Source organism: Hemiscyllium ocellatum, chromosome 17 (assembly GCF_020745735.1).
Source record: "Hemiscyllium ocellatum isolate sHemOce1 chromosome 17, sHemOce1.pat.X.cur, whole genome shotgun sequence".
In the NCBI taxonomy this organism is placed as follows: Eukaryota; Metazoa; Chordata; class Chondrichthyes; order Orectolobiformes; family Hemiscylliidae; genus Hemiscyllium; species Hemiscyllium ocellatum.
This window is the reverse complement of record NC_083417.1, coordinates 69,460,392-69,486,886: the sequence shown is the minus strand read 5'-3', so window position 1 is coordinate 69,486,886 and position 26,495 is coordinate 69,460,392. Positions and strand designations below refer to the sequence as shown.

The window sequence follows — 26,495 nt, the reverse complement described above, 5'->3', positions numbered from 1 at the left end:
AGCACAGTGTAAGGCAAAATACCACTGTCAGAAAGCACCTCAATTAATCGAGTATATGAAAGCACAGTTTAAAAGCAAAATGAATCACTTCCATGTAAAATGGCAGCATTGATTTTTCTTCATAATGTTGAGCCAAGTCCTGGCAGGGTACGAGGTTTTGATGCAGTGCTGAACGACAGCCAAGTTACCTGTTGAACTGAATGAATACAAGATTCCAGACCTCCAGAACATTAGGGTCATCCATATTGACCAGGTGAGCGGCGTCACGGTCTCCAATACGATCGTAATGCATCTCACTGCAGGGACCACAAGGTCCAGTATCACCCATCTCCCAGAAGTTGTCCTTCATGCTTCCTGGCAGAATCCGTTCCTCAGCCACTCTGCATAGAAAGATACAATCAATGATATTTACAATCTAATTGTACTAATTTATTACTACTTCTAATTTATGTTCTGTGCAGTTCACGACCAGAAGTAACTTTTCACCACTTAAATATTTTACTACTGGACAGGCATTTTCTTTTCCCCATATTCTATTCAGAAATATCTGGCAAATGTTACGTCCCCTCAAATGATCAGAGAATGGTAGTAGTAGGGACGGCGTGGTGGTCTAGTGGTTAGCACTGCTGCCTCACAGCGCCATGCACCCAGTTCGATTCCAGCCTCGGGCGAGTATGTGTGTGGAGTTTGCACATTCTCCCCGTGTCTGCATGGAGTTCCTCCAGGTGCTCTGGTTTCCTCCCACAGTCCAAAGATGTGCAGGTCAGGGTGAATTGGCCATGCTAAATTGCCCATGGTGTTCAGGGATGTGTAGGTTAGGTGCATTAGTTAGGGGTAAGTATAGGATAATAGGGTAGGGGAATGGGTTTGGGTGGGCTACTCTTCGGAGAGTCGGTGTGAACTTGTTGTCCCAAAGGGCCTGTTTCCACACTGTAGGGATTCTATAATTCTATTCTAATCCAGACTAGGAAAACTGAAAAGTAATTCCCAGATTTATACTGAGTTATCCAACCTCAGCCAAGGGAGCTGATACCCAGTTCAAGCTCATTCTTCTAATGGATGGATCTGAAGAGCTTTTACCAAGGGGGAGACTAAAGGCTCTCACCTCCCCATCAACAATCCCTTGTATGTTCTCTCACAATTTGCTCTGTTATTCTACTGAAACATTGCCAGCAGAGGGTAAGAATAACAGGGATCAGCCCCCCCCAGCATTAGTATCTTTACCTAGTCTTGGCCAGCAATGATAGTTCATTTCTCAGAATAAAATGCTTAGCTATACAGGTAAGCTGATAGATGTACACGGACACAGAACAGAACTGAATTCTCACTGATGGAACCCAGCATGACTGGAAGGGCGATATCAAGAGAAATAAATAAAATCTCACCCCAGATTTAGCCAGATTTGCTTGCATTCAAGATCTGGTTCCAGCCCTGCTTTCTCATTCCCTCCAAAATAAGTCACATACAGCCTTTCGATGGGGATCCCGAACTCTCTTGTCAGCAGCTCCAAAGCCATCTTGCATGCCAATGCCTACACAATCAAAGTCAAAACAAAAACTCAGCCCACAGAATCTGGACCACTGCAAGTGAGGTTCCTGTTTCATCAAACTAACTTCCTATTCGTGCGAACAAAATGGGAAAATGGGTTGTATTTGAGAAACAAATCCAGAGAAAGGGCAAATTTCAATCAATCAATCGAAGGGGGCACATATACAGGAATGGGAGTGAAGATGGTTGTCTACACCTGAATAAGTTAACCACCAAATTACACAGGAGACTGGGTAGGGTGAAGTTGTGCATCCGTTCGCTGAGCCAGTGTGTTTCTCTGCAAACATTCTGTCACCTCGCTAGGTGACATCATCAGTGCGTCTGTGATAAGGTGGTGGTGGTCTGTCCCACCCGGTATTTATATATCTCTATTTGTTGGAGTTCCGGTTCTGTAACTGAGTGGTTTGCATTTGGGATCCTGTTCAATATGTCTCTTGACTGAGTTCCAGTTGGAGTGCCAGGCTTCAAGGAACTCTCTGGCATGTCTCTGTTTTGCCTGTGCTATGACAGCTACATTGCCCCAGTTGAATTTGTGTCCTTTGTCGTCTACGTGGTTGGAAATGAGAGAGTGCTGGTCATATCTGGCGCTAGCGAGCTGACGTTCATGCACTCATATGCTCAGTTTTCTTCCTGTATGTAGTGTGGGTTTTTCAGTATCTACAAGACACCCTGCAAAGAATATTCGTCCTGTTGGATGTGGGTATCAGATCTTTAACCTTTGTGAGGAGCTGATGGAAGGTGTTTACTGGTTTGTGGGCCACTAAGATTCCCGAGGGTCTGAGTAGTCAGGTATGTCTGATATGTCTTTGATATATGGTATAGTCGCTATCATGACTGGTCTGTAGTGTTTTCTTCTTTGGGGTTTGTCTTGTATGTACTGAAGGATAGTGGTCTTGGGGTACCTGTTTTGTTGAAATCCTTTGAACAGACATCCCTGTTGTGCCTTCTGGAATTCTGGGTTGCTGAAATGTGTCCTTGTCCGTTTAAATATATCCTAATGCAGGTCCGTTTGTACGCGCTGGAGCGTCGGTGTTATAATTCAGTATCTGGTCAGTATGGGTGTTCTTTCTGTACACTCTCGTCTGGAGTTCCCCGGTAGATGTGCATCCCACTAATACGTCCAGGAAGGGGAGTCTGCAGTAGTTTTCCTCTTCTTGAGTGAACTTTATTTGGTGAGGATATGGTAGTGAGTTTCTTCCAGTTGTCTACATTTAATGATGACAAAGGTGTCATCTACATACAACAGAGATGCGCCAGAGAATTCCTCGAAGTGAGGCACTCCAACTGGAACCTAATGAGTAGACACATTGAACAAATTGTAGACACACTAGACCCTAGATACAGAACTGGAAGTACCAACAAACAGAGGCATATAAATACCAGGTGGGACAGACTACTGACACCTTATCAAAGACGCACTGATGATGTCACCGAGCAAGGTGATGGAACATTTGCAGAAAAGCAACCGGCTTGGCGAACAATTCCACAGCCCGAGCTGTAAATCTTCTCAAGAACCAGGTAGGTTGTCTCCCAGCAAATGACATAACTATGATCTTAGTGGCTTGCTCCAAGATGACTAATACTTTGCCTTATTATAAGTTATATATATTTTAACATTCCGATCCTTGGGTTCTTTGAACTATATCTACGAGGTTAACCAAATTGTCTCATATAACAGACACATTCTTTAATGGCACCATGTGCAGTTAAAGGGTAAGCTCACCTTTCAGTTGTCTTGCAAGATAGTACTGGGGGATGTGGCCTGCTCTCTCACGCCCTTGTTATGGACCAGACCAGAGCCCCTCAAAACATTTCAAAGAAGTGGCCTAGACTCTAACTTTGCTTGGCTGTTTTAAGCAGGTGTAACGCAGACATTCCAGGAGGACTGCAGTTAGTCAAACCACTTAGTTTTAAACAAAACAGAATTTATTTGCCAGATTACTGAATGAAACACAAAAGAAAACAGAACACAGAATAACTTAACCTATCCGAAAACCCAGCTGATTATCCCAACTTAATGATGCTGTTCTAAATACTTGCGACAATCCCCACACACACCCCTTGGCACAAAAGGAAAAATCAAACACAGGGTCTTACAGGGAGAGATGTCAGAGAAAGGGAGGATCAGCATGGACCTGCTTCTTGGGGTCCAGCAGCTTCTACAACTGCCCGACTGCTTTCAGAGAGAAACTGACCTGGGACAACTGGCCACTCCTCTTTTAACACTTAAAAGCCTTTTGCCTGAGGCAATATTGTTAGCTATACTCAAACTGGCCCTTCAAACTTGGACTTTTCAGAGACTGCGTCTTTTCTGATCTCTCCGAAAAAAACGCCAAGGACAACATAACCCTGTTAAAGGTGCAGCACCCTGTAAACCTGTCAGAGTATTCTGCTGTACAGTGGGGACTGGAGATCTTTCTGCGTTTCCCTTTTGGAATCCAGTCTATATTTTACTTGAATAATACAAGCCCCAAAATGTATTAGTCTACATTCTCCATCGCCATGCCATAACCTCTGTCAAACTAAACCCTGAAAAATGTGAGGAATGCACTTTGGGAGAAATAACTAGACAAGGGAGTATTCAATGAATGGCTAGACACCAGGAAATCAGAGGAAGAGCAGGATCTTGGGGTACTTGTCCTCAGATCCCTGAAGGCAGCAGGACAGGGTAGTTAAGAAGCATATAGGACACTTGCCTTTATCAGTAGATTATAAGAGCAGGGAGGTTGTGCCGGAGCTATACAAATCTTTGGTTAAGCCACAGCTGAAGTACCGTGTGCAGTCTGGTCACCACCCTAGAGGAAGGAAGTGATTGGACTGGAGTAGGTGCAGATGAGATTCACAAGGATGCAGCTAGGTTTCTGGGTTCTGGGATGCAGTAGTTCAGCTATGAAAAAAGTCTGGGTAAGCTTGGGCTGTTTCCTTTACAGCAGCGAAGGCTGAGAGAGGACCTGACTGAGGTATTTGTAAGGTAATGAAGGACATGGACGGGGTGTACAGAGAGCAGCTGTACCCCATAGTTGAAACGTCAATAACAAGGGGGCATAATTTTAAGGTGAAGGGTGCGGAAGATTAGAGAGAAATTGAGAAAGAAACATTTACAACCTGAGGGTGGTGGGAATCTGCAATGTACTGCCTGGGAGGGTAATAGAGATGGGAAACCGGAAAATTTAAGAAGTACTTTTGAAAGATTGGAGCAACTGGGCTTGTTTGCACTTGAGTTTAGAAGGATGAGAGAGGATCTGATTGAGATGTATAAGATTATTAAAGGATTGGACACTCTGGAGGCAGGAAGCATGTTTCCGCTGATGGGTGAGTCCAGAACCAGAGGACACAGTTTAAAAATAAGGAGTAGGCCATTTAAAACAGAGTTGAGGAGAAACTTCTTCACCAGAGAGTGGTGGATATATGGAATGCTCGGTCCCGGAAAGCAGTCCCAAGTCTCTGGATACTTTCAAGAAAGAGATGGATAGAGCTCTTAAAGATAGTGGAATCAAGGGTTATGGGGATAAGACAGGAACAGGATACTGATTGTGGATGATCAGCCATGATCATAATGAATGGTGGTGCTGGTTTGAAGGGCCGAATGGCCTACTCCTGCACCTATTGTCTATTGTCTACTTTGATGAGGACTTGAAATGTCATAACATTCAAGTCTATGGGCCAAGTGCTGGAAAGTGGGACCAACGTAGACGCAGTGTAGTTTTGTTTGCACAGACCTGATGGGCTGAAGGGTCTCTTCTATACAGAATGGTTTTTTAATTCTAAAATCAGGAACCGTCATTAATGTTAGGCTTCAGCCATTTCTCACCATTTTTCATCTTTAAAATTAACCAAGGGCAGTTCCTCAGAAAACCACTCTATCTACCTTGAAATAGTCACCAAAGGACCAAGAACCCAACATCTCAAAGAAGGTGTGGTGGTAAACATCCTTGCCGACATCATCCAGATCATTGTGTTTCCCTCCTGCACGGATACATTTCTGAGTGTTTGCAGCTCTTGTTAGTTTTGCCATTGGGTGGGATGGGTCAATTGTGTTCAGAAAAATCGGTTTAAACTGTAAAGAAAAAGATAAGTCACTCATTAGAAAATGGTTCTAAAAACACACACACACGCGAATGACACTCTCTAGAATTCTGTAGCTGCCAATCCCCCGATGTAGCTAATTGTCAAGCAAGGGGGTGTACCACAAATGTTAAACATACAGGTTAAAATCACAGTCCCATCTGATCTCACCCTCACCAGACTGCCATATATTAAGCCATGTTTAAGGACACACACCATGCTACACTAGTCAGAGGGGAACCTGGCCCGATTTCCACATTCCTCTCCAGGAGAGATGAACCTAAATATAGAAACCTCGCTGCTTCCTCAGCTGCAAATCAGTCAACAAACTGAAACCAAATTTACAAGTCTTGACCTATGTGGGCAATACCTTTACTCACTAGATAAGTGGAACATAAGAGTAAAGGGACCACAAATTATTTTTCAAGGCAGAAAACTCCCTTGTCCCTACCTTCAGCAGCAATCTCTGCACATTGCACTCTTGGATGAAGGCACTCAATTTTCTCCTGGCTAGGTTTGTGCATCTCATGCATGCTACAACATTAGCTCCTGCATATTCACAGTGCAGATCACATTAACAATAAGCAAACTGTACTACTACTAAGCAAAATTAGTAGGGAGGACCTACATTCATGAGTTGATATGCAATTCTGTAGTATCCCTGGAGGTAAAGGAGCTCTGCAACAGAAACTCTGCACCATGTCTGATTTATATCAGACGTGCCTGAACTTTGCTCTGAGGAATACCCTTACTCCACAGGTTAAGGAAAAGCAGTAGAGACAGGATCCACAGGCAATGATCCTGTTCAAAAGAGGGAGATGATGTTCACAGGTTTCCCGACTGATTTTTCCATTGTAACTCCAAATGGGCACCTGAGCTACAGGGGAGACGTTCCAGTACCAATCCACTGGCTTGTGTGTATGTCCTGGGAACAAGCCAAAGGAAGAAAGATAAGTTGTCCTTTTGTCTGTCAACACTATTTCCCTACTTCTTCAGCCCAGCAATTCTCCACCAACATTCTCGATTTCAGAGAGCTTAAATACAATCATAAGCCTGACCTTTGCAACAGCACTTGGTCCTGAATGCGAATGTCCCAATTTTTTTAACGGCTTGCTTTCAGGACGTTCACAAAAACAATGAATTTGAGATCACGTTTAATACACTGGGCAAATCTCTCATAACTCCTGTAAGATAACCCTGTTCACACTCGGATTGCACTCTGAGCACAGTGCAAAGCATCGACAGTCATATTAATGAAAGAAAACCATCTCCAAAGTTGGGTAATTCCCATTAACCACAGCAATTTGGGAGACCACAATCCAAACAGTGTCCTAGAAAGGACAAACTGCAGCTGAAATAGCATCTTAAGTGGCTAAGACAAGAATATATCTCTTTGATCCTTTCTCATAATTATGCAGCCGGTGAATATTTCTTCACAAACTGGTTTCATACAGTACCGGGAATTCATTTAACTCAGCTGGAGGGATGGTTGGTTTACAGAGCAGTACGGTGCCAACAGCTTGGGTTCAATTCCCCTCACCGGTTTGAGGTTACCATGAAGGACTGTCCTCAACCTCTTCCCTCGCTGAAGTCTGCTGGCCCTCAGGTTAAATCACCACCAGTCGCTTCTCTCTAATGGGAGAGCAGCCCCTATGGTCTGGGAAGACCATGGTAATGCAACAACAAAAGCAAGGTTCAAGATTAACTCTTCACATATCAATTTCATACTACTAAGCTACCAGTTTATTTTGGTGAAGATGACAGATGATAGGTGGAAAATCCGACAATTTTGGGGTTTACATCAGAGATTCCCTACATTGTGAGATGTAAACTGCCTTGAGTCACAGCATCATTGAGAGTCTAGTCACTCCTCTACAAGATGGAAGAGACACATTAGCCAATCATCCCACACTACTACTGCACACCACTTGCTACCTGCTTATACAAGATTACCGACTGGGAGTCAACAGCCCTAACCTTCACTACCAGCCTCAAGGTGAACAAGAAAAAGGAAAACTGCCAATGTTGGGAATCAAACATGAACTGAAAATGTTGTAAATGTACAAAGAAGAGCAAGGTTTCAGATACCACAGTTAATCAGAAAACTCTGGCAAAGGGTACGCACCCAATATACCACACCAGCCTTTTCTCTTCACTGTCAATCAGGGATCACCCAAAGATGATTAGGTTGATAATCTAGGAAGTGATAAAATGGGCTAAAGGGCCTTCTTCATCCAGACCTATACATATGGAATTGTGAAATGGCAAAGTGGATGAGTCTAGATAGATACAAACTAAGTCCTAGTTGATGTTTCTTGCTAAGATAATCGTTAGAATTTTCTAAATTACTAAATTATGCACAGTCATACTTTAGAGATGAAGGACTTCACCTGAATCCGGCAAACTGGTAAACCTACCTGATTCATACCAGCATTGGCAAACAGAAGCGTGGGGTCGTCGAGAGGGATAGTCGCTGAGGAGTGGACATACTCGTGGTTATAACGCTTGAAGAAGTCAATGAACTTCTGGCGAACCTGTCCAGCATTCAGTGTGGAATCCATTTTGGAAATAATCTAGAGGGTCTGACAGAAACGAGGACAGGAGTTAGATGTGTTGCTTTTGAAGCTTTTCTCTCCTGCCAGCTTACTTTTCAAGTAACACTTCAGTTTTTCTCCTCATTTCACTTGAGAGAGAGTCTGCTGAGCCTTAATGCAACGTGAAATATTCGAAGGCTTTTCAATTTTAGTAGGCTCTGACTTACTTCCCTAAACCAGCTCTTCCAGACACCACACTGCTGGATGACTTACAAGAAAACTGGCCACTGCCCGATTCTGACAGACAGGCAAAAATTACGATTAATATTAGTAATGTCCTGCTCCCACTGAAATTGAAAATGCCAGGTTGCTTGCTGTCATAAAACGACTTCTTAGAAAGACCGCCATTGGCTCACTGCTTCAAATATCTTCCAAACCCCAAAAACACAGCCCTAAAAACCAAAACAAAATCAATTTACCTCCACTTTAGAATTTACATTCACAAATAATAAGGTTATTAACTTGCATTACAGTTTTGCCCTTGGTTTCAACACAGGAAAAGCAGCAGGAATATCCCACCATTAACAATGAGATGGTAGTGGTGTTCTGTCCAACAGCCAATCCTCTGCTCATTTCTCCATGCTTTCAAGCCTTGCACATCCTTTTCAATCACTTATTGGAGACAGACCCACCCCTCCATTTTCATCTTTAAGTGTCTATCATCACTCTTCTCCTTCTTGGTCTACATCTCATTAACCTTTCAATCACCTCCCCCCACCAGCAAATACTCACATCTTAGAATTCTGCAACGCTTCAAATCACAGTCCTGACAATTCTTTTAAGATCGCCATTTATTCCTAAGCCAAGTAACTCTTCACGCTGAGAGAAAGAAAAAGCAGTGCTCGCAATTGATTTTCTTTCTTTGACTTATTTATGATTACAACCATTTTCTAACTTAAATGGTCCATAGCGAGTTTTGTGAAGACTTGGCCGGACGCTCACTGAAGATGTTACCTGGTACGGTGACGAAACGTTTTAAAATGAACCTACTTCCTTAAATGGTGCATAAATGGTGATTCACTTTTTCTATTCGGAGTACAGGTAACGCCTGCTACCGGACAGCAGAGCGTTCCTATGAAATCTTCCGTAAGCCAAAATGGCGTACAGTGAACAAGTATTCATTTATACGGGAAAAATTTCAACTTTTTTCGTAAAATTCTCTTCAGGTTTCTTTCAATTAGCGAAAACAGTTATTAATGTAGGTCTCTCGTAAAAATGAAGTGGCGTAAAGTGAACTTTTGAAAAGCGGGGGGATACCTGTTGTGGGTATCACTAGCAAGGTCAGCATTTGTTGCCCACCCCCACCACAATGCCTTTGAACGAATAGGTTTGTGAGGCCATTTCGGAAATCAAGAGTTAGCCACCTCATTGTAGGCAGATCAATGAAGGACACCAAATTTCCTAAAGTGAAGCAGATGAATTTTTAAACAGCAGTTGGTGATAATTGTTATGGTCATTGTCACTAAGACTAACGTTTAACTCCAGAATTATTTACTAATTTTAAATTCCTCCAGTTGTCATGATGGCATTTGAAACTATGTTCTCAGAACATTAGCCTGGGCCTCTGAATTACTACTCCAGTGTCTACATCTCCTGGGTTGCACCTTTTTCTCAATTCGATTAGATTCCCTACAGTGTGGAAACAGGCCCTTCAGCCCAACCAGTCCACACCGACCCTTCGAAAAGTAACCCACCCAGACCCATTTCCCTCTGACTAATGCCAAGCAATTTAGCATGGCCAATTCACCTGACCTGCACATCTTTGGATTATGTGAGAAAACCCACGCAGATACGGGGAGAATGTGCCTTTCTACTACAGTTTCTTCCATTCTTCATAACACTTTTTAAAAATATATTATTCCACATTCAATAAAATTTCACAACCTTGTTCATTCTATCCAATAGAATTTGTAGACCTTCTGTGCTAGCCACTGGAGCATGCCAACCATAATTTCACTAGCATCAACTGACCTCCTATTTTGACAGCATTCTTTACTTCATCTAGAACTCCTTTATCGTTGCTTCCACACAGCAGGCTGTCTTATCTCACACAGCACCCAGTTATACCAGCTTGATTTCACAGAGACAGGCTGAGACATTCCCTAAATAAAGGAATGCGAGTAGGCTAGCAAGCCTTTACGTCAGCTATGATCAGCTCAATCTTCGGAAGGTTTGCAGAATCAGTGAAGCTATGTGGCGAGAGCATCCAATGTAAAAGGGGAGTGGGACTAGCTGCATTTGTCTTAGAGAGTTGGCACTGACACAACGTACCAGATGGCCTCCTCTTCTGCTGTGACCATTCTATAAAGTAAAAGACCAGATGTCCTGTATTTGTAGCAGTATTGCTCATTGGGTTGGCCAGGGAGAACCTCCCTAACAATATCCTCAAGACTGCACTGAAAGTGTAGCCTGCCTTGATTATGAAAATCTCTGGAATATGATTTGCATCCAGGACCTAGTGAACCTGGCAAGGGGGAGGGTGGACAACACTGGCCAGAGTCACAGAGTCACACAGCACGGAAACAGGCTCTTCGGCCCAACTCGTCCATGCCAACCAGGTTTCCCAAACCAAAATAGACCCATTTGCCTGCGTTTCGCCCATATCCCTCTAACCCTTCTTATTCTAGTACCTGTCCAAAAGTCTTTTAAATGTTGTAACTGTACCTGCATCTAACACTTTCTCTTCATTCCACATGCAAACCACCCTGCATGAAAAAACTGCCCCTCCAGTCCCTTTTCAATCTTTCTCCTCTCACCTTAAAAATATGCCTTCTAGTTTTGAACTCCCCAACCTTAGGAAAAAGATTTCGGCTATTCACTTTATCTATGCCCCTCATGAGTTTACAAACCTTTGAGGTCACCCTTCAACTTCCTACACTCTGAAAAAAGTCCCAACTTATCCAGCCTCTCCATATAACTCAAACCCTCCAGTCTCAGTAACATCTTTTCTGCATCCACTCCAATTTAATAATAATCCTCATACAGCAGGGCAACCAGAACTGTACACAGTATTCCAAAAGTGGCCTCACCAGCATCCTGTACAACTGAAACATGACATCCCAACTACTATACTCAGTGGTCTGAGCAATTAAGGTAAGCATGCCAAACGTCTCCTTTACCAATTTGTCTACCTGTGACACACCTGTGAAACATCGATTTTACTGCTCCTCGAATGCTGCCTGAACTGCTGTGCTCTTCCAGCACCACTAATCCAGTACCTGTGGCACAAATTTCAATGAAATATGGACTTGAACCCCTTGGTCTCTCTGTTCTAACTGTGCAAGTCCTGCCCTTGTTCATCCTGCCAGAATGCAACACCCTTCAATTATCTAAAATGAACATCATCTGCCAATCCTCGGTCCATTGGCCCAACTGATCAAGATTCCTTTGTAATCTTAGATAACCTTCCTCACCATCTACTATATCACCAATATTGACATCATCCGCAAACTTACTAACCATGCTTCCAATATTCCATTTATATAAATGACAAACCAAAGTGGAACACTGATGGTCACAGGCCTTCAGTCCAAAAAAAACCCTCCACCACCACCCTCTTTTTTTCTACCATCAAGCCAATTTTGTACACAATAGGCAAGTTGGCCCTGAATCATGTTGTCTAACTTTACTGACTCGTCTACCATGCAGAACCTTGCTGAAGGCCTCACGAAAGTCCGTGTAGATGTCTACTATTCTCCCCTCATCTATCTTCTTGGTCACATCCAACTCAATCAAGCCGTGCTGACTTTGCCTTTCCAAATGCACGTAAATCGTGTCTCCCAGAGTCCGCTCCAACAGCTTACACATGAACAAGATCAGACTCACCCGCCTATAGTTCTTAGGCTGCTCCTTGCAGCCTTTCTTAAATGGAAGCATAACACTAGCCACCTTCCAGTCCTCCAGCAACACATCTTTGGCTGCAGATGAGACAAATATCCCTTCCTGGGGCCCCACAATGTCCTGGGATGCACTTGATCAAACCCCAGAGATTTATCTACCTTTATGGTTTGACCTCTTCTGTAATATGCAGACATCAACATTTATTTCCCAAACACATGCATGCATGCAGCCATTGCACAGGTACATATCATAAACCTTGCCTAATTGACAGACACGTTGTCAGATGCTTTCGTCCTGGGCTGGTCAGGACAAATGCAAGAATGTCAAATTTCAAGCTCACAACTGTGTGTGTGTGTGTTGTGATCCTCCTGGAATCTATCCTGATGACTGATAAAAAGAGGAAAATAAAACTTGGATAATATAACTCTCTTTCTAGCGATGCATAGTTTTTTTTTGTTAATGCCCTTGTAGCACCATGACCTCTTCCCTTGCAGAAAGTGCCCCCTCTCACACTCTCTCTCCTGCTGGAAACGATGGGCCGCAACGCCGCCTCACACTGGAAGCATGAGGCCACAACTCACCGGCGTCAAACTCCACCGGAAATATTCCCGATAAATGGTCAGGGAACAAAAAATTAAAGCAGGTTAGATTCGGTAGCCGAGCACGAAAGGCCGACTCTCCCTCCCTTCACTCACCCGGCTCCCGCACCGACCCTCAACACTGCCACCGCCGCCGGCTCTCAACCACGCCCACTCACCACTCCTATTGGTCAAACCCCAGCGGCCGCGCCGCCGTTTCGCCCTCCGATTGGTCCAGACGCACGTCAGTCCGGCCAGCAGTCCCCGCCCTCTCGCGGCTGATGCAACCCGAGGCCACGTGACTGCGAGCCCGGCCCGGGTCCCCTGGAGAGAGCTGTCAATCAAAGCTGAACCAGTTCCCAGGGAGGGTGAGGGAGAAGGTGCATCCCAGCAATCACTGCAACAGCTTGCGTCTTATTAGCGCCTCTTCCCGTCAATGCATCTGCTAGGGATGCGGATGTGGAAATCGAAATTAAAACTGTGGAATACTGGAAATGTTCAGTTGATAAGACGGTGTTGCCTGATCAGGTTAATGTTTGCAGTAGTCCCTTTCTCCCCACAGCTTATTGTTATGAGGGTGGAGCTCAGTTTGGAAATAGCAAATTCCGATGCGCACAGGAAAGGAGAGCATTAACCAATTAATTTACAGCTTGAGGGATATAAGTGTGGTTAGGTTTGGCAAATTAAACTATGAAGGCTCTGATAGTAATTTTCAATTTGCCTGCAAAATCGAGATGTAATTCATTGAAGGTGCTGAAAATCTGATTTGATTGAAGATCCTGCATAGACTTGGCAAGGAGCAGTTATGAAAAAGGGTCACTAGCCAACTTCTTTTCCCCGGGGTGGGGGAATCCAGAACTGGAGGTCATAGGTGTAGGGTGAGACGGGAAAGATTTAAGAGGGACCTAAGGGGTAAGTTTTTTTTACGCAGAGGGTGGTGTGTGTGTGGAATGAGCTGCCTGAAGATGGAGGCTGGTACAATTACAACTTTAAAAAGGTGTCTGAATGAGTACATGGATAGGAAGGGTTTAGAGGGATGTGGGCCATGTGCAGGCAAATGGGACTAAATTAGGTTAGGATATCAGGTCAGCATAGGTGAGTTGGACCATGATCTGTTTCTGTGCTGTATGTTTCTGTTACTCTATGACTTCACGTTAACTCAGCTTTCTCTCCAAGATGCTGCCAGACCTGCTGAGTTTATCCAGCAATTTCTGTGGATTTTTTCCAGGTATCCAGAATGTACAGTTCTTTATTTTATTCTATTGACAAGGAGTATGTTGAAAAGATGTGGGTCAGTCCAGAACAAGAGTGCACAGTTTTAAAATGAGGAGTGTCCCTTATAATACAGTGATAGGAGGTAATTATCTTTCCATGCAGCTTTGGAAATCTCTGGTTCAGAAAGCAGTGGATGTGAGGTAATTGTCTTTGAATTTATCTACTTCTGCCTTAAAAATATTAATCAGGGCAGGGAGATCAAAGGTTGAATTGAATTAGCTTTATTGTCATGTACTCAAATGAGTGCAGGTGCCCCCCCCCATTCACAAGTGATACATTTCTAGCCCTTCCACAGATGACCGAAACCACGGACAGTAGCGAACCTAATCACTTAAATGGGAAATCTACCTCCCGGCAGCCCCTGGAACTATTTCTGGCATGTTCCATGTAATACTCTAGGGCCGTGGTAAACCGTGGCTAACTGAAACCACAGTGACAGGATACAGAGGTTCTACTGTACAGTGAAAAGTTTACAAGTTGCCAATTATGGCGCCATCTTAGCTACAAGATTCCTAGGTACAGATTTTTCAGTGCACGTTCTTAAGGAAAAGATAATTAGTTAAATAAGAAGTCCAGCATTACAGATCATAGGAATAAATTAGAGAAATAAGAAAGTTCAGAACAACAGTCCATGCTGGCACCTAGCCTCTGATCCACACCAGGCCTTGACTTCAGACCATGCCAAATTTTACCGCTAGACTCTCAAGACTGGGAGACCACTATGGAATCACTTCAAGGTCGCAAGTCCACATTGAGCCAAAAGAATGCCATGGGCTGTTGAAGGACCACCGCGACATGCCGGACTGGGGAAACCACCACAACAAGTCAAGAGACCACCTTGACAGGCAGAGAGATCACCATGCCGGGTCCAAACACCATCCGCCAGGCCGAGAGGACGCCTTGCCAGGTCCACACTGAGGTCGAGAGTCTGAGTCCGTACTGAGACCAGGAGTTCAGGGTGTTGCTGAGAAGAAAGAAGAGAGACAGGCAAAACACACACAAGAGAAAAGAAAGAAAAATCGGACAGAGTGGACGAGCTCCATCAGAAGTGTCCTGCTCCACCGCCATCTTGGAAGTTGCCAGGATAGTTGTGAATGTAGAATTCGGATCGGTCATGATTCACTGATTGACTAAGCCAACTCAACAGGCCAACTAATTTATTTGTGCTCCTATTTCCAATGTTCATAAAGCAATAAGAACTGGGGGCGGGAGGAAAGATCAAAGTTGTGAATCAAATAGTAGAGATAAGGCAAGGAAGCGAAAGTATTCATGTGAGAAATGATAAAGGACTGTGACAGGATGGATAATGAGTACTTTTGGTAAGTTTTGGTAAAACAAACAGAGGCAAGACTTGTGCAATTCATGGTAGAGCCTTGGGTACTATTGTTGAATAGAGAGACCTACGGGTTCAGGCAAGTAATTCTTTGAAATTTGCATCACATGTAAACAGAGTGGTTGAGAAGATGTCTAGCCTGCTTGCCTTCATTACTCAGACTTTTGAGTTTATGAGTTGGAGCGTCATGTTGGGGCGGCCTCTTTTGGAGTACTGTGTGCAGTGCTAGTCAACCTGCTAAAGGAAGGATATTGTTAAATTGGGGAGGGTGCAGAAAAGGTTTACCAGGATGTTGCCAGGAATTGAGGGTTTGAGATACAAAGAAAGGCTGAATAGGTTTGTGACACTTGTCCACTGGAGCATTGGAGGTTGAGGGGTGACTTTATAAAGGTTTTTAAAATCATGAGGGGTATAGATAAGGTGAATAGCTGAGGGTCTGTTCTCTATAGCGTGGGAATTCAAAACTAGGAGGCATATTTTGAAGGAGAGAGAAGAAAATTTTAAAAATGACGCTGGAGCAACTTATTTACACAGAAAGTGATTCTTGTGTGGAATGAACTGCCAGAGGAAGTGGTGGATGCTGGTGCAGTTACAACATTTAAAAGATATTTGGATAAGTGCATGAACAGGAAAGTTTTTGGAGAGATATGGGCCAAACGCAGGGTAGTGGGACTGGTTTAGTTTGGGAATATGGTCGGCATGGATTGGTTTACCCGAAGGGTAGGTTTCCATGGTATATAACTCTAAATCAAGAAGTTAGTCAACAAATAAGGCTAGAGATTACAAAAATTATAAGAGGATAAAGCCAAAGGCTCTGTCCCTGGATGCAGGTAGCAATGACAAGCAGTGCCCTTCATATCAAAGGGCAGGAAACCACTTTTTTTTCTTTTTTCTCTCTTTTTTTGCCTTCCCTGTTTTTTTTTACTTTCTTTTTAACCCCCACACTACCGCCTAACTGCAGTAGTGCTTATTTTTCCCCCAGCACCCATGTTGTGTGTGTGCAGGTGTGAGACACAGTGAGACACAAAGTGTACAAATCTTTAGATTAGATTACTTACAGTGTGGAAACAGGCCCTTTGGCCCAACAAGTCCACACGACCCGCTGAAGCACAACCCACCCATACCCCTACATTTACCCCCTTACCTAACACTACGGGCAATTTAGCATGGCCAATTCAGCTGACCCGCACATCTTTGGACTGTGGGAGGAAACCGGAGCACCGGAGGAAACCCACACAGACACGGGGAGAACGTGCAAACTCCACACAGTCAGTCGCCTGAGTCGGGAATTGAACCGGGGTCTCAGGCGCTGTGAGGCAGCAGTGCTAACCACTGTGCCACCCTGCCGCCCACCATATTCAATATCCACCACCAGGAAAAATAGGAAAACACCCGAGTGGCCAGTGACAAGCAGTGCCCTTCACATCAAAGGCATTATAGTGATTGTAACCAGGTCAGTCAGGTAGACCTCATAGGTCCCTGATGGGCTGTTAACCTGGGCCAATTGGGGAGCCTGGCTGATAGATAGGAACAGGAGTGTCTCAGCATTGCCTTTTGTGAAGGGCACTGTTTGTCACTGGCCACTCGGGTGTTTCCTTTCTTCCTGGTGGTGGAAATTAAATAAAGATTCATGCACTTTGTGTCTCTCACTGTGTCTCACACCTGCACACACACACCATGGGTGCTGGGGAAAAAATAAGCACTACCGCAGTTAGGCAGTAGTGTGGGGGTTAATAGAGAAAAAAAAATTTTTTTTAAATTAAAAAAGGAACAGCCCAACTGCTTGTTCTGTGGCGCTGTGGAGTCTGTGGACCATGTGTATATTGGGTGTGGGCGTTTGCACTCCCTTTTTGGTTTTCTTAAAAACCTCCTCCTCTGTTTCTGGTTGTACTTCAGTCCCACGCTCCTGATCTTCGGGCACCCGGTACGGAGGAGGAAGGGCAGGTCTGAAGACCTCCTCGTGGGTCTGCTCCTGGGCCTGGCCAAACTGGCCATAAACAGGTCCAGGCAGCGGGCCGTGGAGGGGGTCGTTAGGGCCGACTGCCTACCCCTCTTCTGCGGTTACGTTAGGGCCAGGGTGTCCTTGGAGAAGGAGCACGCGGTGTCCACCAACACCCTGGAGTTGTTCAGGGAGAGGTGGGCGCCGCAGGGAGTGGAGTGCATTATTTCCCCTTCCAATTCTATTTTGATTTAATCCGTGCCCTCCCCTTCACTGTTTGATCACACAGCATTGCCCTTTGATGTGAAGGGCACTGCTTGTCACTGGCCACTCGACTGTTTCCTTTCTTTCTGGTGGTGGAAATTTGAATAAAGATTTGTGCACCTTGTGTCTTTCACTGTGTCCCACACCTGCGCACACACACACGGAATGGGTGCTGGGGGGAAAATAAGCACTACCGCAAAAAAAAAGGGAAAAAGAAAGGAACAGGAGTGTCATGGGTTCTGTTCACTCTGAGGTAGCTGGATTAGTGTCAAGGCCTCGCCAGGTGTAAATAAATGGTGACTTGGTGACGGGATACAGGCCTCTGTGGAGTTATTTCAGTGGCGACGAGAGAAAAGCACATTCTTGAAGAAATTCACTCGCAACTGTTATCTTTGAGTTGGGGTCAGCATTCCTGGCATCATGCCATTATTTGGGAAGCTTGACTCATTTGATCCTGCCATCGAAGACTGTGCCCAGAATGTGGAAAGAATGTGTTTTGTTTTGCAGGCAAATAACATTGGAGCAGATGAAAAGCAATGAGTAATTCTCCTCACAGCTTGTGGACCCACAGCTCTGTCAGTTAATAAGAGACTGACTTTCCCTGAGACACCAAATCCTAAAACATTTCAAGAGTGTGCAATCCATCCTTCTTGTACAGGTCACTTCTACCCCAAAAGAGATTCCAATGATCCAAAAATGTGAATCCTTCTCCCATACACTAGCTCCTCAGCCATGCATTCATCTGCTCTATCCTCCTATTCCTGTCCTCACTAGCTCATAACACTGGGAGTAATCCAGCTATTACTACCCTTGAGGAACTCCTTTTTAAATTTCTGCCTAACTCTCTGTAATCTCCCTTCAGAATCTCAACCTTTTCCCTTCCTATGTCATTGGTTCCAATGTGGACAATGACCTCTTGCTGGCCCCTCTCCCCCGTGAGAACATTCTGCACCTTCTCTGAGACATCCTTGAAACAACACACCATTCTGTTTTTTCTCTGCTGGCCACAGGAATGTCTGCCTGTACCTCTGACTACAGAATCCCCCAACACAATTGATCTCTTGGAAGCCAACGTACCCCTCATTGCATTAGAGCCAGTCTCAATACCAGAAACTTGGCTGTTCATGCTACGTTCCCCTGAGAATCCATCATACCCTACATTTTCCAAAACAGCATACCTGTTTGAAATGGGTATATCCATAAAAGACTCCTGCCCTAGGTGCCAACCTCTCTTCCACTTCCTGGAGTTAACCCATCTATGTGACTGTATCTGAGACTTTCTCCCCTTCCTATAACTGCCATCCATCACATACTGTTGCTGTTGCAAATTCCTCATAGTTTCTATCTGTCTCTCCAACTGATCCACTCGATCTGATAAGATTTGCATCCAACAGCATTTATGGCAGATACATTCCACAATAACCCTTAAACTCTCTTTAAACTCCCACATCTGACATGAGGTACATATCACTGCAAAGGCCATTTTTGCTCCTTCACAATCTACAGACCCAGAAAATAACACCGTCTTATTCCTCTACAAAACACTGGGAGATACTAAATGAATATTTTGCATCAGTATTTACTGTAGAAAAGGATATGGAAGATATAGACTCGGAAGATATAGGGAAATAGATGGTGACATCTTACAAAATGTCCAGATTACAGAGGAGGAAGTGCTGGATGTCTTGAAATGGTTAAAGGTGGATAAATCCCCAGGACCTGATCAGGTGTACCCAAGACTCTGTGGGAAGCAAGAGAAGTGATTGCTGGGCCTCTTGCTGAGATATTTGTATCATCAATAGTCACAGGTGAGGTGCCGGAAGACTGGAGGTTGGCAAACGTGGTGCCACTGTTTAGGAAGGGTGGTAAAGACAAGCCAGGAACTATAGACTGGTGAGTCTGACCTCAGTGGTGGGCAAGTTGTTGGAGGGAATCCTGAGGGACAGGATGTACATGTATTTGGAAAGGCAAGGACTGATTCAGGATAGTCAACATGGCTTTGTGTGTGGGAAATCATGTCTCACAAACTTGATTGAGTTTTTTGAAGAAGTAACAAAGATTAATGAGGGCAGAGCAGTAGATGTGATCTATATGGACTTCAGTAAGGTGTTTGACAAGGTTCTCCATGGGAGACTGATTAGCAAGGTTAGGTTTCATGGAATACAGGGAGAACTAGCCATTTGGATACAGAACTGGTTCAAAGGTAGAAGACAGAGGGTGGTGGTGCAGGGCTGTTTTTCAGACTGGAGGCCTGTGACCAGTGGAGTGCCACAAGGATCGGTGCTGGGTCCTCTACGTTTTGTCATTTACATAAATGATTTGGATGTGAGCTTAAGAGTACAGTTATAAGTTTGCAGATGACACCAAAATTGGAGGTGTAGTGGACAGCAAAGAGGGTTACCTCAGATTACAACAGGATCTGGATCAGATGGACCATTGGCCTGAGAAGTGGCAGATGGAGTTTAATTCAAATAAATGTGAGGTGCTGCATTTTGGGAAAGCAATTCTTAATGGTAAGGTCCTAGGGAGTGTTGCTGAACAAAGAGACCTTGGAGTGCAGGTTCATAGCTCCTTGAAAGCAGAGTCGCAGGTAGATAGGATAGTGAAGAAGGCGTTTGGTATGCTTTCCTTTATTAATCAGAGTATTGAGTACATGAGTTGGGGAGGTCATGTTGCAGCTGTACAGGACATTGGTTAGGCCATTGTTGGAATATTGCGTGCAATTCTGGTCTCCTTCCTATCAAAAAGATGTTGTGAAACTTGAAAGGGTTCAGAAAAGATTTACAAGGATGCTGCCAGGGTTGGAGGATCTGAGCTACAGGGAGAGGCTGAACAGGCTGGGGCTGTTTTCCCTGGAGCGTCGGAGGCTGAGGGGTGACCTTATAGAGGTTTACATGGATAGGATAATTAGACAAAGTCTTTTCCCTGGGATCGGGGAGTCCAGAACGAGAGGGCAAAGGTTTAGGGTGAGAGAGGAAAGATGTAAAGAGAACTAAGGGGCAACTTTTTCACGCAGAGGGTGGTACGTGTATGGAATGAGCTGCCAGAGGCTGTGGTGGAGGCTGGTACAATTGCAATATTTAAGAGGCATTTGGATGGGTATATGAATAGGAAGGGTTTGGAGGGATATGGGCCGGGTGCTGGCAGGTGGGACTAGATTGAGTTAGGATATCTGGTCGGCATGGACAGGTTGGACCGAAGGGCCTGTTTCCGTGCTGTACATCTCTATGACTCCATGAGTTGACAGATTTAGTTAAGAAATATTACAACCCCATCTCTCCTCTGATTCTGAGATTCTATCAGTTTTACTCAGCAATTCGAGAATGAGGGGAAGCCATTTTGGGATTTTTGACTCAGTTAAGATGACTGGTAGAAGCATGTGCATTTGGTTTAACCCTTAATAAAATGATCATTTGGTATGTGGAATTAATTATGTAACGATGCAAAATCACCTAATAGCTGAAGCCCAGTTGGACTTAGAAAAGGTGCTTCAACTGGTTTTATTATTGGAAAATGAAGCAAGCAGAACACATGAGTTGCAGTGTATTCCAATGGAAGTGGACACCTTCACCAGTCTGACTGAGCCTGAGGTACGCCATTTGAGTGAAGGCAGAGCCTGACTCAAGACCCATCCTGTACAGTGGGACTCTAGGTCAGCCCCCACAGCAATACAAAACCAAGCCTCAGCCAAATGCTTACAATTTTCTTCAAGATCCGGGCCAGCAAACCATTGTAGTTGCTGTTGTTATGAGGACTTGAGACGGCAAAAAGAGTTCCACTGGACCTAAACTGAGTAAGAGAACTCCTAGACAAGTACCCGGGAGAATGCACAATCTCCCCACCCTCAGGCACTCTGCCTGTATTCCTGATGAAGGGCCTTTGCTCAAAACGTCAATTTTACTGCCCCTCGGGTGCTGCCTGAACTGCTGTGCTCTTCCAGCACCACTAATCCAGAATCTGGTTTCCAGCATCTGCAGTCATTGTTTTTACCTGGAATGCACAACCTGGGCAGTGCCCTACATCTGGTCTGGAACAGTTAAATTGCTTAGCAACATCCAAATCAGAACCAATGAAAATTAACATCTGATTTAACAGTCACTCGGTTCTAAGAGGTCAATATTGTATTGGTAATTGCAGAACCAGTCTTTCACAAAGTTTGCTCTGGGCTCCAACCATTAAAGTTTGAGTAAGGCATTGGCTAGACTGAGTAACCTATACTGAAACTTTACAGATTAAGGATGCAACTTTGGTTCCGATCTCAAAGGAGAAACAGCTGGTTCTAGTGATTGTAATAAAAGGCCTGGGTTCAAGCTTGATGGGGTGAAATCGGTTGCAAGAGATTCACCTTGATTGGCTCAACCTTTTTTGATTAGAAAATGGCTGCCTGAGTGAATTCCTAATGAAATACCCAGAAGGTTTTCAGGAAGGTCTAGGGGCTATCAAAGGAGCCAAGGTCACCTTGCATGTTGACCAGGAAGCAATTCTGCAAGGCCCGCCCAGTGCCGTTTGTCCTGCAGACAAAAATAGAGCCAGGAATCAGGAGGTAGGAAAGTGAAGGAAGCATCAAATCAGTCCATTTGGTGGAATGGGCAGCACCTGTCATACCGATTGTGTAGCCTCATGGGTTGAGTCCCCTTTGTGGGGATTTTAAAGAAACAATAAACCGCTTTTCACAGCTGGATAAAAACCCAATCCCTCACATAGAGGATTTATACACAACACTGGTGGGGGGAGGGGGGACCTGGAGATGAGCTATTGACCCGACATTGGACTGGACTCGCCAGACAAACGAAGTGGATACAAGAGCAGGCTGGGAGGTTAGGAATACTGTGGAAATAACTCGCCTCCTGACTCCCAGAAACCGCAAGTCTTGAGTGTGAGGGAATACTCCCTGCCTCTTAACCACATTCTCTAAGCAAACTGCTTAAATCTAACAATCGGATAACTCATAATTTGCTCAGACTGTAATGATCGGCCCTTCCATGTGATAGCCACCAGATGGCAGTGCCTTGCAGCAGATGGTGGATCATTGTCCGTGTTTCGAAAGTGGGGCCATTGTCAGAATCTTCATTTAATTCCTCAGCCTGGGAAGTCCTCAGCAGTCCAGACACAGTCAAAAAACCATTGCTCTGTTTTTTTATTGGTGCCTTAAGTTAACTGGGTTTGAGTAACGGATACCTGCATTCTCAGTGACTAGCCATTTCAATCAAATGGGTGAATATTTCCAACATAATTCAGCAGGTCAGTCACCAGCCACATGTAGCTAGTTGGGAAATCAGATATGGATCTTTTGGGATGTGAAACAGACATAGGATTCTTGATACCTTCTGCCCTATTTCTTGAGTGGGGTATAGTATCATTGGCACGACCATCATTTGATGCCTGTCCCTAATTGGCCTTGAACCAAATGGCCTTCTGGCCTATAGGGCCACGATGTTGTTGGGCTAAGTCATGAGTATGACAGGCTGTGTAAGGGGAGGGGGCCGATTTCCTTACTTTAAAGGGCATTTTCAGTTTCCTTCAGCCTCTCCTCCATATCTTCACTACCTTTAAACTGGACCAGTCCAATACACCCAACACTGCACGTATTCTTGGTCTGTCAGCCCTGTGTTCTCTAGGGAGAGAATAGACCCCATAAAGGTCAGAAAGGCTATCTATATGCAGGACCACAGGAGATGGGTGAGATACTACATGAATATTTTGCGTCAGTATTAATTGTGGAGGAGGACATGGAAGTTAGAGCACTTGGGAAAACAAATCCACATTAGAGAAGAGGAGATGCTGGAGATCTTAAAATCCATAAAGTTAGATAAAGCCCCAACATCTGATCAGGTGTTTCCTAGAACTTTATGGGAAGAAAGGGAAGTGATTGCTGGGCCTCTTGCTGAGCTATTTGTATCAATAGCTATGGTTGAGGTGCTGGAAGACTGGAGGTTGGCTAACATGGTGTCATTATTTAAGAAAGGTGGTAAGGAAAATGCAAGGAAGTATAGACCAGTGAGCCTGACATCGGTGCTGGGCAAGTTGTTGGAGGAGAAGGGATTTACTTGTATTTGGAGAGACAAGGGCTGATTACAGATAGTCGGCATGGCCTTGTGTGTGGGAAATCATGTCTTACTAGACTGAGTTTGTTTGATGAAGGCAGACCAGTCAACATTGTTTCTATGGATTTGAACAAGGTGTTCAACAAAGTTCTGCATGGTAGACTGGCTAGCAAGGTTAGATTACATGAAATCCAGAGGGAGCTAGCCAATTGGCTACAAAACTGGCTACAAGCTAAGAGACAGAGGATGGTGGTGGAGGGATGTTTTTCTGACTGGAGGCCTGTTACCAGTGGTGTGCCGCAAGGATCAGTGCTGGGTCCACTGCTTTTTGTTATTTATATAAATGATTTGGATGTGAATGCAGGAGGCATGGTTAGTTAATTTACGGGTAACACCACAAATAGGTGGTGTAGTGGACAGTGAAGAAGATTATCTTAGAGTATAGCGGGTGTTTGATCAGATGGGCCAAGGAGTGGCGGATGGAGTTTAATTTCCATAAAAGCGAGGTGCTGCATTTTGGTAACGCGTATCAGAGCAGGACATATACAGGAAATGGTAGGGTCCTGGTGAGTGTTGACTAAGACACTAGGGGTGTAGGTGCATTGTTCCTTGACAGTGGTGTAACGGGTAGACAGGATGTTGAACAAGGCATCTGGCATGCTTGTATTCACTGGTCATAACTTTGAGTATAGGAGTTGGGACTCATGTTGTGGCTGTACAGGAAACTTGGTGAGGCCATTTTTGGAATACCATTTACAATTCTGGTCACCCTTCCATAGAAAGGATGTTGTCAAACTTGAGAGAGTGCAGAAAGATTTACAAGGATGTTGCCGCGTCTGGAGAGTTGGAGCTATGGGAAGAGGCCGAATAGACTGGGGCATTTTTTTCCCTGGTGTATCAAAGATTGAAGGATGACCTTCTAGAGGTTTATAAAGTCATGAGGGGCATGGATAGGATGATTTGCCAAAGTAGTTTTCCCATGTTAGGGGAGTCCAAAACATAGGTTTAAGGTAGAGGGGGAAAGATTTAAAAGGGACTTAAGAGACAGCTTTTTCACATGTGTATGGAATGAGCTGCCAGAAGAAGTGATAGAGGCTGGTACAATTACAGCATTTGAAAGGAAACTGGATGAGTATATGAATAGGAAGGATTTAGAGGGATATGGGCCAAATGCTGGCAAATGGGACTAGGACACATTGGGATATCTGGTTGATGGATGAGTTGGACCAAAGCTTTTGTTTCTGTGCTATGTGACTCTGAGTGGTGATTTGATTGAAACTAATACAATAATCACTGCAATGTTTAACTTTTAACTTTGCTCTTTCCTTCCACCTTGTTCTTATTACTCTGTACCTAGGTACTTGTACCTAATGTGCCACCTTGGGTAGCGACATTGTATACATTCCACTGTACTCCTCTCTTGAGTACACGTGACAATAAAAGCAAAATAAAAAATAATTCAAATCCTGAAGGGGTGTTGACACAGTGGGCATGGCGAGGATGTATGGGAGAATTTAGGGGTCACTGTTTAGAAGTGAGGGTCACTCACTTAAAACAGGGATGAGGTGAATTACTTTAGGTTATTGGTAAATAGGGGAGGAGAAGGTGAAAGATTATCAGGGCAGTTAGGATTCGAGGTTACTATTGGATCAGCTATAACCCTACTGAATGGTGCAACAGCAGGCTCAAGGGGCCGAGTGGTCTCATCCTGAATCATGGTATTATATGGAGGCCTCTTTTCCAGGCTGTGGAATCCCACCCCTCCACCCCCACCACCACCACTCAATGCCCCTTTATTTGTTTCATCTGTGTCTAATATCCCTCTCCTTGTTTCTCTGTCAAATTGCATCCCAGCTTCCAGGGCCACCTGGGACGTTTTGAGTTGTTTCATAAACGTTAGAATTGCAAATTGCCGCTGGAGGGCTGCATTGCTTTCACCGTTTCAAAACCACGAGTTAATACGTAGACACTGTTTCCATCAATTGACACTGAGATGGACACACGGTGAAGTTAGCCAACAAACGTGCTGCATGAGAGGGCAGGGAAAGCAGGTTCAGTCAATCCGTTCAGAAGGGAACAGGGTGAATGTTTGAAGAGGTATGAGTGGTGGGTGCAGGATGGGGGGGTGAATCATATTGCACTCTCAAAGAGCTAGCATGGTTATGATGCAGCAAATGGCCTCTTCCAGATCCACTTCATGATTCAACCTTTCATCTAGGCAGCTGGGTCCTCCAGACAATGTGACCACAGAGATTGGTCAGACCCATCTTGGGATTTGAAAGGAGCTGCTGATTGGTTGGCTGATTTATTGTTTTCACGTGTACCGAGATATTGTGAAAAGTGTTGTTTTGTGTGCCGTTTAGGTAGATCGTATCATTTGAGGTATATCAAGGTAACAGAACAGATTGCAGAACACAGTGTTATAGCTGCAGAGAGAGAAATCAATATTAATATTTAAGAGGTCCATCCAAAAGTCTGATAACAGCGGGGAAGAAGCTGTCCTTGAATCTATTGGTATGTGTATTTAAACTTCTGTACCTCTTCACCAATGGAAGAGGGTGGAAGAGATTATAACTAGGGTAGGAGGGATCTTTTGATTAAGTTGGTTGCTTTCCCAAGGCAGTGGGAAATGGAGCCAATGGATGGTTTGAATGATGGACTGGGCTGTGTTCATGACTCTCTGTAGTTTTTGGTGGTCTTGGACAGAGCAGTTGCCTTACTATGTTGCTATAGGATGCTTTCTACGGTACTTTCTAAAATTGCCCTCAGGAACAGCACTGTTTATAAAGCCTGAGGCCTCCAGAAGTGATTGTGGGAACCACATTGTGTGCCCACACCCTGTACTCACTTCTTTCACAATTTTACCTTTCATATTTCATTCAGCTTTGCTTTTGGTCTTTCAGTAAACTGAATTATTATTTTGTAAACATAGATTTAAATCTAAGGATGTGCATTAAGTCAAAATTAGGCAAATATGTAACTGGTAGCAGTATTTTCTAACCATTGATTTTGGTC

At 44.3% G+C, this 26,495-nt stretch overlaps 1 protein-coding gene across 3 annotated transcripts in view; it reads right to left on the bottom strand.

Moving 5' to 3' along the window:
- aars1 (alanyl-tRNA synthetase 1) overlaps positions 1 to 12,787 on the bottom strand; it is a 50,504-nt gene extending 37,717 nt beyond the window's left edge. The window contains exons 1-6 of one of the 3 annotated variants that reach the window (XM_060838286.1): positions 12,629 to 12,770; positions 8,940 to 9,026; positions 8,031 to 8,195; positions 5,417 to 5,605; positions 1,386 to 1,531; positions 189 to 380 (exon numbers count right to left, since the gene is read on the bottom strand). In XM_060838286.1, the coding sequence (XP_060694269.1) occupies positions 189 to 380; positions 1,386 to 1,531; positions 5,417 to 5,605; positions 8,031 to 8,174 (671 nt within the window). In that variant the 5' untranslated portion in view covers positions 8,175 to 8,195; positions 8,940 to 9,026; positions 12,629 to 12,770. Of the gene's footprint in view, positions 1 to 188; positions 381 to 1,385; positions 1,532 to 5,416; positions 5,606 to 8,030; positions 8,196 to 8,939; positions 9,027 to 12,628 lie in introns of all 3 variants that reach the window. The other 2 variants (XM_060838285.1, XM_060838284.1) reach the window with 2 other exon arrangements.
- Positions 12,788 to 26,495: the final 13,708 nt, after the last annotated feature.